We start from the raw sequence: 14,733 nt of genomic DNA, 5'->3' as shown, positions 1-14,733 counted from the left end.
AACATGATTTATAATTGCAACATGAAAGCATTCTATCATAAAGTTTATCAATACAACTCATCCGAATAGTAGCCCGCGAACCAACATTTTCAGCTTGATGCACAATTATCTGTTTCACCTTACGAATTTACCATCATAATAGAGAGCAACTTAAAATCTAAAACCTTGTAAATTAAAAATTAGTACAATGTAATAAGAGAGTAAATAGTAAAGCAAACAATTAAAAGCAATTAACTCAACTAATTCTTAGTGTGAAGGCATTAATTGAATTATCAAACTCTTGTTGAATGGTAAATTCGCATCCTCACATTTAACAAGATTCACAATCTATGCAAAGACTTATCGATCGCAGTTAACATTCACTTGTTTATGCTCCAAATTAATGAATAGGTTATAGCACATTTAGTACATATGAAGATATTAGGGCTAGTGCTGCTCCAAGGGAGATGTTTAAAATATTCACAACATCGTTATTGAGCTGCAATGAAGACATTTGTTATAATCAGTATGTCTCGCTTTGAAAATGTTTGCTAAACAAAACGTCTTAGCACATAACAATAAACAATCTTCAAAACTCTATGCACAAGCACACACAATACCCTACATCATAATTGTAATTGAAACTCAATTATACTATAAAATAGAATGTCAGAAGAGATACTAGTCTCCAGTTACACACCCATCACAACCATACACAATTGCAACAAGCCAAACCACATACTCTCCCCCTCCCCAAAAAAAATAGAGAAAAAAAAAACCCTATGTACACACCATATGTAGATTAAAAATTTACATTGATATGTCAAATCGATCAAGAAAAATGACCCCTTCATCGTTTTTTAATAAGTGTTAGCAAAAGAATAGGGGACCTTATGATTTAGCCTTAGAATCACAATTGTCTTGCCAATTTAGCTAAGCTTTGGATTGAGATCCCAACCCATAATCCATTAACAAGCATTTGCAAAAGAGTAGAGGGATATATATCTTTTAATCTTATAACTAAAACTTTGAGCTAGATGGCCACATTGACAATAGAGTAGTATGACCTATAAACCTAAAATCATTGATAATAGAGTAGTATGGCTACATTGACAATAGAGTAGTATGGCTACATTGACAATAGAGTAGTATGACCTATGAACCTAAAATCATTCAACTAAATTTTAAGATCGACATAGAGCTTTTAAGTTGTCTTCACTCATTGCTAGACATATGAATTAGTTTTGTTTTATATCACAACTAAGTTTAGAATAAACATTGATTGCTTTTGTTTTATAGTGTAATGAGTTTAGGATACACTTTTGATGCACGATATTGTGTATGGTTATGCATAGACTTTCGAAGATTGTTTGCTATTATTTGCTAAGATGTTTTGTTTGGCAAACATTATGGAAGCAAGTCATATTGATTATAGCAAATGTTTTCATTATAGCTCAATAATGATGTTATAAACATTCTAAACATCTCCCTTGAACTAGCACTAGCCCTAGTATCTTCTTGCATACTAAACATGTTATAATCTATTCACCAATCTCAAGCATAAACAAGTGGATATTAACAGTGATTAACAAGCCTTACATACATTGTGAATCTTGTTGAATTTGAGTATTAAAAATGTACCATACAAGAGTTAGACGATACAATTAGTGTCTTCACACCAATAATTAGTCGAGTTAATTATTTTGAATTGCTCCCCTCAATACATTGTACTAATTTTTAATTTACAAGGTTTTAGATTTCACGTTACTCTCTATTGTGATGGTGAACCACTGGATGAAACTTATAGTAGTAGTAAAATCCACGTGAAGATGCTCATCCATGGACTACTATTTGGATAAGTTGGATTCATAGATTGTATGATAAAGTGCTTCCACATTACAATTATAAATCATGTTTGCCTCATCCGTTGATCTAGTGTAATATGCATGTTTCTTCCTAAGGCACAAAAAGAGCATAAGACGCACAGGATTTTTGTGTTGTCATATTGGATTGGTTGCAATGCATACAAGCCCTCGTGCATTGAAGCATTGCTAGCTTTGAGAGGGACACACATACACACACACACACATACAAATAATGGAGTGATTTATTAGTGTTTGTAAAAGAAAAAGTGACATATGAGACCATACATCACTATTGCTTTATGGAATCATCTTGTTAATACTATCAAACGTCCCTAAGTCCCATGATATATTGGCATACTCATCAAACTTGTTGCCATGGTGGTAATAGCAACCCTTGATGCGCTCTTTTGGTTAAAATAATGTTCAATGAGTATTATTATTGGTATGTATAGTCCAATTTGTAGTCTTTACAATGAGTGAGGTGGAAACATGATTGCTATTTGTAATGTATATATTCTATGTGCATATGAAATAGTAAGAGTAAGAGAATCATTAGCCACAGTCCATATCTTGCACGAGCTCAGTACCATGCTACAACAGATGATTGGTTCAATACAATTGTTGAATTATCCTGCTCTAGTGAAAGCTTTAGAGTGCATTTCATCTCACAGTTCGTGTTTGCTAGATCATGTGAAAAATGATGCTAGTCTCCCGACGTGCACCAACCAACCACACATAAGCCCAACAAACTAAATCACAGTACCCTCCTCCAAAAAAAAGAAAGAAAAACATGAGCACATACCACTTCGTCCAATATTTGGAAGGTTGAGTTACTTTGTTTTTGCTTTAAAAACGTTGTGGTAAATTGCTAATTGAGCAATGAGAATCCTTCATTTATGTTAAGGCAATGTTTTATTGACCCATGCCTTGAGAACTAGGAGTACTAAGTAAAGGAAAATACTATATTTAAAACCACATCTAGATAAGAAATTTCCCTTAATGTGTGAAATCAATCAAGAAAAATGATCCAATCAATTGGGAGTAAAACAAATGCAATCCATATGTCTATCCCAAACTCAATTATGCCATAAAATAAAAGCAATTTGAATGTTTAACGATGAGTTAAGACAACCTAAAAGCTTTGGTCTAGCTCAAAATTTAGCCCGATGAACCTTGATTCTTAGGTTCATAAGTCATACTACTCTCTTGCCAATGTACCAATGTGGCTGTCTAGCTCAAAGTTTTAGTTATAAAGTTAAAAGACCTATATGTCCCTCTACTCTTTTGCCAATGCTTGTCAACACACTATGGGAGATAAAAAATTTCCTTGGATGTTGTGAATTTCTGTTATTTGCTACTCCAAGTCAAACATTCAGATTGTTCACAACATCGTTGTGAACAATCTGAATACCCTACATTAGAAGTGTATCTCAAACTCAATTGTGCTATAAAACAAAAGCAATACATATGTCTATAAAATAAAAGCAATCCATATGTCTAGTGATGAGTAAAGACAACCTAAAAGCTTTGGGTCTAGCTCAAATTTTAGCCCAATGGATCATGATTCTGAGGTTCATAGGTCATACTAGTCTTTTGTCAAAGTGACTCTCTAGCTCAAAGTTTTAGTTATAAGGTTAAAAGACATATGTTCCTCTACTCTTTTGCCAATGCCTGTCAGCACGTTCTAAGCTAAGATCTTGATAAAAAATTTAGCTAAATCAATAGAACAATCCTAATTGTAAAGTTAAATCATAGGATCACCTACTATTTTGCCAATGCTTATTAACAAATAATGACTAGGTCGTTTTTCTTGACCGATTTGACATCTATAAGGGCTCCTAAGTCCCTTGATGACCGAGTCACATTGTTCCTAAACAAGTTTTCCAAGGAATACATTCACTTTATTCTAATATGTCAATTACTTCATTACGCTTGGTTATTCGAGTAGCTTCATAACATGTCCACTCACTCTTAAAAGGGTACTGTTGTTACCACTTCTCAAAAGGCCAACAACAGAAAGGCAAGAAGGCACAAAATCAAAACCAAAACTAAACTTAAAATCAATCAAGTAAATCACTAGGGAATACCTAATCATCTCTCAAACCAAAGTTTAAAATGTACCTCATAAAAATAAGTAATATCAACACTGTCAAAAGGTTAGCCATTTTGATAATGAGTGTCCATCAAAGGCTAGAGGCATACAATCCAAACCTAAAGATCAAACCATTCCCTCCAAAGTCAAGTAATCCCCAACAACAAGGGAGGCAAGGTGGTGGCAACAGACAAAATCAAAGGCAATCATTGGCAGACTCAAACCCAGACTACCAATGGTCAACTATCACAACCAATCAAAGTCGGAGAGAGAGATGCACGATGTTCTTGGGTACAATTTTTGTATGTACCTCTTTAGGTTTTAGATAGATATATATGAAAGTACAAATGTGCCAAGGGGGTGTTCACACCCATGCACATATAAAAGGCATGGTGGGCCCTTTATTCCAAACAATCTCCTACCTATGAGCCTTAGTTTGAGTTAGAATAGAACATTAGAAGCTCTGCTATCATCTAGCACTCACATTGACGCATAGACCTACATGTTGGGACTAACTATTACAGCCTTGTACCTTTAACAAGTGCAGTCACATTGTTCCTTCTCTCTCTTGCATTCTCTATGTCTCCTCTTCATATTCACTTTTCTCTTTTCGTTGCATACTCTAACAAATGAAACTTGAAAGGAATGGTGAGCTTTCCATGTCTCCAGCCCAAGAAGGACCCATGCAAACTCGCATGTTAGTCCTAGATTGAGATATAAAACCATACAAAAGAGATTAGAATCTACAAAGAACATAAGCTTTACAGTGATGTGTCAAAGAACAAAAAGAAGAGCTAAAATGAAGAAAAGAGTTATGTGGATGAGTGAGTGCGTAAATGCAATGAAAGATAAGCGAAGGAAATCCTAAAGCCTAAGTATCCTATGGACTTGACTCATTAGCCTAAGGATCTCAAAGTGCTTGATCTTGAATCTTCTTAAGGATAAAGGACTCTTCTGTAATTAGGCTATCAAGAAAACAATGTCTCCTTCCTTGGAAATCTAAGTATGAGGCCACCATTGAGCACAACTATCAAGAAATCTCTACCAATGAAACTCATATCGAGGCCACAAAATGCTACTAGGTGGGAAAATGGTCCTAGGTGGGGATGTAGGAGGAGAACCGAGAATGGATGCAAAGAGTGCAAATGAAGTGGTGTTAGAATACATATCACCCAAACCTTCAAGTGTACTATAAGACAAGGGCAGATGAGGTTATTTGAGTGCCACATGTCAATTAACATGTATAAGCAACAACAAGAGCCCACTCAACTATCTAGGGGAAGTGGAGGCAGTTGCCACCTACTGTGGTTTCATAACAAGGAGACCTTGGCCTTAGTACAACAATCTTTGTCTACATGGCCTATCTCTAGCATTCTTTGCAAAACCTATTCTTTTTAGGGAGCCGGTGCTAGATAGGTTTGGTTTCTTTAATATCTTTGGTTTTGTGACTTGTCTGAGAAAAGGATGTCATTCTTGTTTTAAGTTGCCTTCCCAACAAGAGAGCTCTTGCCACCTCTGGAGTTCTCCTTCGTAGAAATGGTTATCAAAGCCCCCTCTAAAATGAAAATGGGAAGGACTTCTTGTGAAGTTGGTCATGTGCAACCTTGCGTAACACAAGAACTAACATCTGAACCCATAGAAGGTCGGCAGCTAGAGCAACGAAATGATGTATTGCATGAAGCAAAAGTATTACAAAGGTGGTTTACTCAAGAAGAATGTAACATGATCGTCATTTGGCTTTGGGGAGCCAATAGTAGCAAACTTGAGATTGATATATCGGGTTCAATCTCTCACTGCATAGCGGTCAAGAAGATGAGTCCAGCGATTGGATACTAGAGGAAAGTGTTGTAGCTGAGAGTGAAAGTAATGAAGCATAAGCCTATCATTAACTCAACATTTCCTATAGCATTGTGAGCTCTCCATCAATGAATGTGATCATGATGGCCACCGGCATAGGCACGAACTACTACATCTAGAAGTCCCACACAATCAAGCACTTGTTGCATAAGGTTACATCTAGTGAAATCCAACCCATTAAAACGAGTCTTATATGAAAGCATTCTTGGCCATAGCAACAAAAGTGGTCGTGATGAAGAAGAACTAGTATGGATAGGGTGGATAGGATGGAGGAGTGGAGTATACTTAGGAATGAACCCCATAGTACCCACCATGCATGTGGGATGTGTGCAAAGTGGATCCAAAAGTGGATATGGCTGATTAGGCATGGGCTGTCAGAAGTGGGTGCAACAATGGAAGCATAGAAGACTATTGTAATAAACTTCGTAACACGAGAGATTGCCAAAAAAGAGAAACAAAAGAACAAAAGAATATTGGAAAGAGAGAACTTAGAAGTATCCTCAGGAAATGGAATCCATATACCAAGACATAAGAGAGTTCCTTACAACAATGAACTACGGGCTATGTGGGTAGTGGCACCAACTCTCTCTCTCCAATGAAACTTGCTCTACAAATTTGCAAGTGATAAATAACTGAGGAGAAGGGTGCCACTAATAGTATCTAGATCAGGTCAACCAGAAAATACAATATAATAATAACTGGTCGGCCATAAAACAATGGCTAAATCCTCAAAAACAAACCTTGAAAAAATGCACAAAATAAACTATTGTGCCCAACCCACTAAACTAGCGCAAGCTCACACATAAGCTGACTAAACTACTAAAACTCTCTTAGATCACAAGTAATTTGATATAATATAAGGATAATGACTCAACATAGTCTAGACAACAATAACCAACGTTATAGAACCATGGATACTCAAGCAATGGGTAATCAAGCCAACACCAAACTACCTCGAAGAGAACCTAATGTCGATTTGATCCTACTAGCTCCTTAAAATGAAGAAGAATCATAGCAACCCTCTATGTTTGTCTCAACGATGCCTCACAGTAGCATATATGACCATCCTGTCAGCAATGCCTCTGATCATATGTAACCATGGATTCCACGCCTTCGATCAAACCATCAAATTGTCCCCTCATGTGAGCTCCAATCTTGCTCTCTATCTAGAAACATCCTATCATGAACTTAGATGTCAATCGCAGCTCCGAGATTTCAAAACAAGTCGAAAGTTGATCGATGTGAAATAAAAGTCCCTTCCTAGATTCTTTGCACCTATATACTTGCACAGATGGGGCTCTATGGCCCCACCTCACCACCCTCACATATTCCCTCTAACAATGGAGAGTCGCTAGCACTAGAAAGCAGCAAAAGCAAGGGCAGCTAAGTTCTTCCTTCTCTTGGCAAAAGATGAGCCCTTCCATACCTTGATCTACACCTTGGCCAGAGGATCCAAATTGGAGTCAGAGGAGGATAAGGATGACTCGAAGAGGAGTCCATACTCTGCTTCTTGTTTTTCTCCTTCTTTCAAACTCCTTGCAATCCTAATGTAGGTGTCCCTTCTTACCACAATGATAACTCTAGGCCTTCGACATCTTTCTATCGTTCCTCTCTGAAAGCTACAACATGATGGAAGCCTTCCCTATAACCTCAGAGATGCCTCATGCTTAAGCAACATCAAGGATATATGAGTGAAGCTCACTAGCTACGAAGATGTTTAAGCCCTCAAAGCATTGGCTACTTGTAACTCTATGAAACCCTTGAGGAAGCTTATAGAGTACAATCTCCACTAGATAAGCCATTGGAAGCCAAACTGCATGTGCTGAAGTTGATTTTGTACCTATGTAGCACGACGTAAGAAAGACTAAATAGTATCCTTCGACTCAAACTTCATTTGATAGAGCTGATTGTAGAGGGTCACTACACACATGGTCGATGGAGCCTCATACAACATTTGAAGCTTCTCCCATAGCACTAAAGCTATCTTGCAGGAGGTGACCGAGCGTAGAAAAATGCATTGAAGAAGAGTGAAATACGCACAAGCATCATCTCAATCCCATGTAAACGCAAGATCCTCATGGTTATCATGATCCCAATCATTTTGAAAAACGTTTGGAGTCTGCAGTTGCACAACAGTTCTTGAAAGCATGTACCATAATTAGCTCTGCACAAATTATGTTTTCATAACATCACTCCATGTAAGATAGTCAAGGCCATGAAGTTTATCATGAGTAGAGCAACAAGGAGGTGCCATTTGGAGAGGATAGAATGAGAAGTTAAAGGAAAGTAGAAAAACAAAGAGAGAGAACAACCCAACACTGCACAGACTGCACAGATCACAAGTTCACAGCCAGTGTAGAGAGGAGCTGATCAGAAAACGACTGTTGAAACAGGAAAATCTGATCAAATGAAGCCAATAGAGCTTGGGAAATCAGTCTCGCCCAACCTGCAATGAGGAACAAAACTGAAAATGCAAATGCTGAACAGCAAAATGCAGTGAGTAGAAGTATTACATACAGGCTGCACAGCAATATAATAATGTAGAAATTCAAAATGCAAGCAACAGAGGATGGAAACAAGCCATTTTGCATCAAAATCAGGTCACTTGGACAGGACAATTAGGAAATATTAGAATCAGCAGTTGGCAGACCTACACTAACAAAAAACAACATGCCAATACCTAACACCGATGTCTGATGCCATGTTAAAAGTGGGTGCAATGATGAAAGCATAGAAGACTATTGTAATAGACTGCATAACACGAGAGACAGCAAGAAAGGAGAGAAACAAAAGAACACAAGAACATTGCAAAGAGAGAACTCAGAAGTATGCTCAAGAAATGAAATCCATATACCAAGACATGAGATAGTTGTGTACAACAGTGAATCATCAGCTGTGTGGGCACTAGCACTAACTCCCTCTCTCCAACAAAACTTTCTCTAGAAGGCTGCAAGTGATGAATAACTAAGGAGGAGCAAGCCACTAAATAAATAGGCACAAAATATGCCAATATCTGTATCAGGTCAGCCAGCAAATAGAATAATTCTGACAACCAGTTGGCCATTAAATAATGGCTAAATCCTCAAGCTAGAAACCAAAACACAGTAGTCTCAAGGCTAAATCTAATAAATGCAACAGTGTACCACTCACCAGAAGCTGAGAAAAACTTGGCAACAACAGAGGAAGAAAGTGCACATTTGGCATACTAGAAATGCCTTTATTTTCAACATGGCTTCTAGTATTCATGGTCATGTCTGACAAACTAGAGGCTTATTATTACTACAAGTGGCTTCTATGATATCAATGGGTGTCGTTATTTGTGATCTGGCTACTCTATGGCATCAGAAAATTCCAAACTCTAGGAATTTTCATGCAAGATAGTGCATGAACTTTTCATGTTCAAGATGGGGCTTCAACAAAGTTTCTTTTTTTTTTTTGGCTGGTGATATGTGACTTTTTTGGTCTTTTTTCTCAGCTCTGCATATGGCTTGTGCAATTGACTAGACAACCATTTGTACATCTAATTGCCATGACAGGAAAAGAAAGAGAGAGAGAACAATGGCCTACCAGGTAAAAACAAACTTCAGCTATCAAAATGGCTGACAGAAAACATACCCACTCAAAGCCTGGCTTGTCTTGTATCTTTGCCCCAATGTAACTTTCAAAAATATTCGCAATTTGTGATGAAACTACACATACCACCACCTCCTGGGAATTGATCTGCCGTTATTAAAGTGCTAAAGTTACACCACTAATAAAGAAGAGAATAAAAAAAGGTGTATATTAGACAATTACACTTTACAATTAAATTCAGACCTCATGGACAAAATAAGCCAGGGCTGAGAAGACAGTAGAGGCACTGAGACCGGCTAATGTCCCCTCAATACTGATAGCTCCCTCTGTACCTCTCGGCACCATCTTAAATGTCGTCACAAGATAACTGCAAAAGAAAGTAAATGTTTGTCTAAAATCCACAACTGTAAGAAATAAACACAGAGATTCAACTAGCTGCATCAATCAGCAAAAACCTGCTTTCCCATAAAAAGCCTTACGTTGTCTTTCCAAAGGCTTTCCCTATTTCACTTGAGACAGTGTCACTGAGTTTGGTTGCAAAACTTGCTACAAACCCAAGTTGCCATAGGTAAGAAGACGTTGGACCTCCCAGACCAGAAATTGCTGCTATTGCACATAACATTCCAGCTGACCCAGATCCCCAGACACTAGAAGGGCCTCTTTTCCCCCTTCTTTTCTCAGCAATTCCTTCTCTCTCCTTTTGGTTGATTTTTATTTTTGTCACCAGAGTTCCCTGCAGCAAAGTTTCGGTTCCTAACTTAACAAAATGTAGCTTCCAGAGCTTGCACATGAATAAGCACTACATTAATCATAAGTATAGATCTGATGGACTCCAAATTTCAGTTAAAAAGCACAGAATGGATAACTGATATTCTTTCAGCTGTTCTATGCTTAAGAAAAATTGAACACAGTTCCTGTGATATCTCTGTTCATCATATCTAAAGATGGTTCACTTCCATGGTCAGTGACCGACTCACAAGTGCCTTCCTCCATGCCGATAGCTTAATATCACATTTCAATCTGTTGCTTTTGACTCAGGCATGCACCAAAATTGACTAAGAGAAGCCGACCTTCTTTCCTCACTCTGTTCCAGAACAAAGCTAAACGGAACTTTGTGACCCGTAGATTTTCAACAAGTGTATCCATGCATCATGTAGTCTTTGCTAGTGATTTCAATTCCATATGACCTCCAACTCCTCCATACCCAAACTGGTGAACCAAATAACCAATCTACATAGCTGGTATTGAGACTAGCCATGCATTTGGGAAGCATCACTCTCATGGCTCCCTAGAACAAACTTTTCCAATGAAGGAAACTGGTCAGTCAGTTATCCAATTCTGGGCTACCATCATCCATTTACAAATAGACAAGCTTCCCAACATTCAGCCCATCCTTGTTTTGCAAGTCACATCAAAAACACCCACCTACGAGCCAACATGCACACGAGAGATGGCATAAGCCATATCCACAAACAAAAAGGGACGAAACATCAGACTAACCTCCTAACCATAGGGCCAAACAGGCTGACCCCGAGCCTAGGAGCTAGCAGCACTTGAGGTCACAACCACATCCCATGAGCTGGCATCCCATACCACCAACCCATACCATCCCAATGTTGAGCTAACATATGCATTACATGCAAATTAGCCTCTTAAACAACCCCAAAAATGCTTCATTAATGAAAAACCCTAAAATGGGGAGTGGTTCGAGAGAGTTAAAACAAGGAGAGATTCGAGAAACTTGGTATAAATAGGCAAGCTGCCCTCCATTCAGCCCAATCCCATTTTTGCAGGTTTCAGATGCTCTAGCTTTGCTGCCCACAGCCCTATTCATAGAGGACATCTCAATTGAGACTATGCAACATTGTCTACATCTATGCGGTGCCTATTTCAAGCCTTCTGATGCTCGCTACAACCTGAAACCAGCCTTCCTCCTCGAATAGGGTGGTAAATCCAATGGGATTCTCCCAATCCCTTTCAGTATTTCAACTCCCCTTGCTGTCCAAAGTGACCAGCAAGTCTTCAATCTATTTTGCCCTTGGCTGCCTCAGAAGGTCCTCCAATGGCTGCAAATCAGACTAGCAACCTCTCCTCCCTCTCTCTTGCAAGCTGAATTTATAGAAATGCCTCTCTCTAGCCTCTAAAGACGTTTTTCAGTCTTGCATGGCCATTTTTCACAAGTGGCAGCCTTCCCAAATGGTTTTTCCAATATTTTCCATAATTAAATATTAATTTTCAATCTTAAAATACTAAAAATTAATCTAATAATTATTACGATGCCCTGAAAAACAATCTGGCTAGCCAATAATTAAATTGGCTAAGCAACTTCCATTCTCGAGTATCTCTGTGCCATCTTTGACCATCAGATTGGCATTAGATACCATTAAACGCCACTTCTCTAGTGTCACCAATTGACACTTATGACCAAATGGATGACCTAAGGCAACAATTGGCACCAGATACCACCAAGTACCTGTGCGGTATAACTTATAGCAGCTTCTTCCTTTGACATCCCGTGATTTCTTCAGGTCCCGGGCTCGCGAATTTATTTTAACCCCAGCTACACCTCACATGTGCATCATTTACTTAATCGTATAATTAAAAATTAATCAACATGTTAAGTGAGGTTTCAAAAATGCATGTCCTCATGACAACCCTCCCCCTTGAAATCTTTGCAATCGTCCTTGATTGCACTACCAAATGCATCAAATGCAAAGTACTACATTGGAATTTCCATAAGGCATCATAGTCAATACAACATTGCGCACTGCTGTTCAACCATTTCATATGCCCAACATATGCTGAAAATTACCAGCCAACATAACATAACATAAGACTCACAAAGAATCTCAAAAACATTGCCAGATTATCATGTGACATGTCTATTTCTCATGAGCTCAACTCATTTGGCAAAACCAAACCATAGCATAGTATAACCAAGCATAAACCATGGCTAAAACATCAATGGCATCATAACATATACTGTTGTCCATGGAACTAGATGTAAACCATCGAAAACTGAGCATAATCTGATAATAAACTGATCACTTGCTGATCTGAGAACTGATCACAAACTGTTTCAAATGTGACCCCAAAGTTCAAATTGATCACAAACTCATTGCAAAAACTGACCAGAAATCTATGCAAAAACTGATGCACAACTAATCCAAAAAGTAACCATAAACGGTTTTTAAGCTTATCAAAAACTGAGCTGAAACTGATCGTAATTTTTGTCTCAAAATTGAGGCAAAATTCATGCTAAATTTATCATAAGCTGATGCAAAAAGTATAGTTCCAGTGTCCGGATGAAACTCATACTCATCTGCATATATCTCACGGTGACTAGTACACTAAGTAGTGATCTCATGGCAAATATACTGTCAACACAGTACCTTGAATGCATGTTGAATACATCCGAGATCCACTACATACGAGAGTTGTCCATAACTGGAGGAGTGGAAATGCATATTGAATACATCCAAGATCCACTACATACGAGAGTTGTCTATAACTGGAGGAGTGGATGTGCTACCTCCCCCTTGAGCATCAAGTAATACTCCGGGCCCTTGCCGTGCTGAACTTGACGGAGCCCGAACTAAAGTCGGCTCTAACTGAAAGGCATCTAGGTAAAGCTGCAACAACTAAGGATAGTCTGCTAAGTTATCCTCTTCCATCCATTTGGCATCCATTAGTGAATAATTCTGAAATTTCACCAAGTATCTCCTAAAAACTTTACCTTTGACATTTCTTTCCTTTTGTGCCAAAATCTGCTCAGGTACCAAAATCTCATCTAGCTCCTCAACCTCAGGCTGAATTTCAACAGTCATATCCTCTGGCATATCACCATGAAAAGGCCTCAACAAACTGACATGGAAGGCATTGTGTATCCGCCAATGTGGAGATAATTTCAACCAATATGCCACATCGTTGATCTTCTCCAACACCTGAAAGGGCCCACAGTATCTCATACTTAACTTCGGATACAATCTTTCTCTTCCTTTCATCTTTTTCAGCCTTACCTTTTCAAAACGCAACAATACATAATCACCCTCTGCAAACTGCAAAGCACATCTATGTCGATCAACTGCCCTCTTTTGCTTTTCTTGCGATCTCTGAAGTGCATATTTTATATTTGCATAGACTACATCCAAGTTTTCCACATAAGGATCATCCTCAAAGATCTTATCCTTAGTTTGCAGAATAGGTGGTACATTCTTGCCACCCTCAACCACCTCAAATGGAGCTTTGCCCGTAGAACTATGCACTGTGTTGTTATAAGCAAACTCAAACAAGGGCAAATACTGCTCCCACTATGTCTTGTGGTCTGAAACATAGCACCTTAAAAAATCTAATACTATGGAATTTGCTTCCTCAGACTGACCATCTGTCTGCAGATGGAAGGATGATAAGAATTTCAGCGTGGTACCCATATTCTCAAACAAGCCCTTCCAAAATAAACTGGTCATCCGAGGGTCTCAATCACTAATGATCGACTCTGGCATACCATGATATTTAAAGATGTGTTGCAAAAACAATCGTGCCATATGATCAGCCTTTATTTTCTTCCTCACCGGAATGAAATGGCTTGTTTGCTAAACCTGCAAATGATAGTCCATATCCCATCATTCCCTGTAGGTGTCTTAGGAAGCTCAAAAATAAAGTTCATTGCAATGCTCTGCCAACGCCGATCTGGGATAGGTAAGGGCTGGCAACTTTTGTCTATCGTGCTTTATCTTTTGGCATACGATGCATGTCTTAACAAACTGTTCTACATCATGCCTCAAAGCTGACCAATAAAAAAAATGCTCCACTGCCTTGACCGTGGCATCAATACCTCTGTGTCTTGCATACGGAGGAGCATGACTTTCAGTGATAACTCTAGGCCTTAACTGCTTTGTGACACATAGTCGTCCATGCATCATCAGAAATTCATCTCTTAGCACAAAGTGTTCATGCCTTTGGCCATTGCAAAGCTGATCATAAACATAAGCAAAGTCCGAATCAGCAACATATTGCTCTTTCATGGCATCCAACTCAGTGTGATAAACCATTCTGACAGTTGAAATTTGTGGCTTACGTGACAGTGCATCACCACAACATTCTTTTTACCATCAATATGTACAATCTAAAAATGAAACATAGAGAGAAAATTTGCCCATCTCATATGCTTCTCTGACAACTTTGTCTGTGCCAGAAAGTACCTCAAAGTTTAATGGTCTGTCTGCACTGTAAAATCAGCCCCCAACAAATAATGTTTCCACGTAGACAGTGCATGAATTACAGCCAAGAGCTCTTTCTCATAGACCTGCAAATTCTTTTCTGCACGGTGGAGAATTCGGCTCCCATAAGCCACAACTCAGCTGTCGT

The 14,733-nt window shown here is 38.5% G+C and overlaps 1 protein-coding gene across 2 annotated transcripts in view; it reads right to left on the bottom strand.

The window, feature by feature from the left end:
- Positions 1-244: 244 nt before the first annotated feature.
- Positions 245-14,733, bottom strand: part of LOC148032873 (integral membrane protein (Protein of unknown function DUF92, transmembrane)) — a 70,973-nt gene continuing 56,484 nt past the window's right edge. Inside the window, exons 2-5 of one of the 2 annotated variants that reach the window (XM_087683569.1) lie at positions 9,846-10,094; positions 9,610-9,733; positions 9,409-9,501; positions 245-478 (exon numbers count right to left, since the gene is read on the bottom strand). In XM_087683569.1, coding sequence (XP_087539695.1) covers positions 392-478; positions 9,409-9,501; positions 9,610-9,733; positions 9,846-10,094 — 553 coding nt within the window. In that variant the 3' untranslated portion in view covers positions 245-391. Of the gene's footprint in view, positions 479-9,408; positions 9,514-9,609; positions 9,734-9,845; positions 10,095-14,733 lie in introns of both variants that reach the window. The other variant, XM_087683568.1, reaches the window with a different exon arrangement.

The sequence above is a fragment of the Lygodium microphyllum genome, chromosome 8 (assembly GCF_053477565.2).
Source record: "Lygodium microphyllum isolate KBCC chromosome 8, Lygodium_microphyllum_v1.1.10, whole genome shotgun sequence".
Classification (NCBI taxonomy): Eukaryota; Viridiplantae; Streptophyta; class Polypodiopsida; order Schizaeales; family Lygodiaceae; genus Lygodium; species Lygodium microphyllum.
This window is presented reverse-complemented; position numbering and strand designations above follow the sequence as displayed.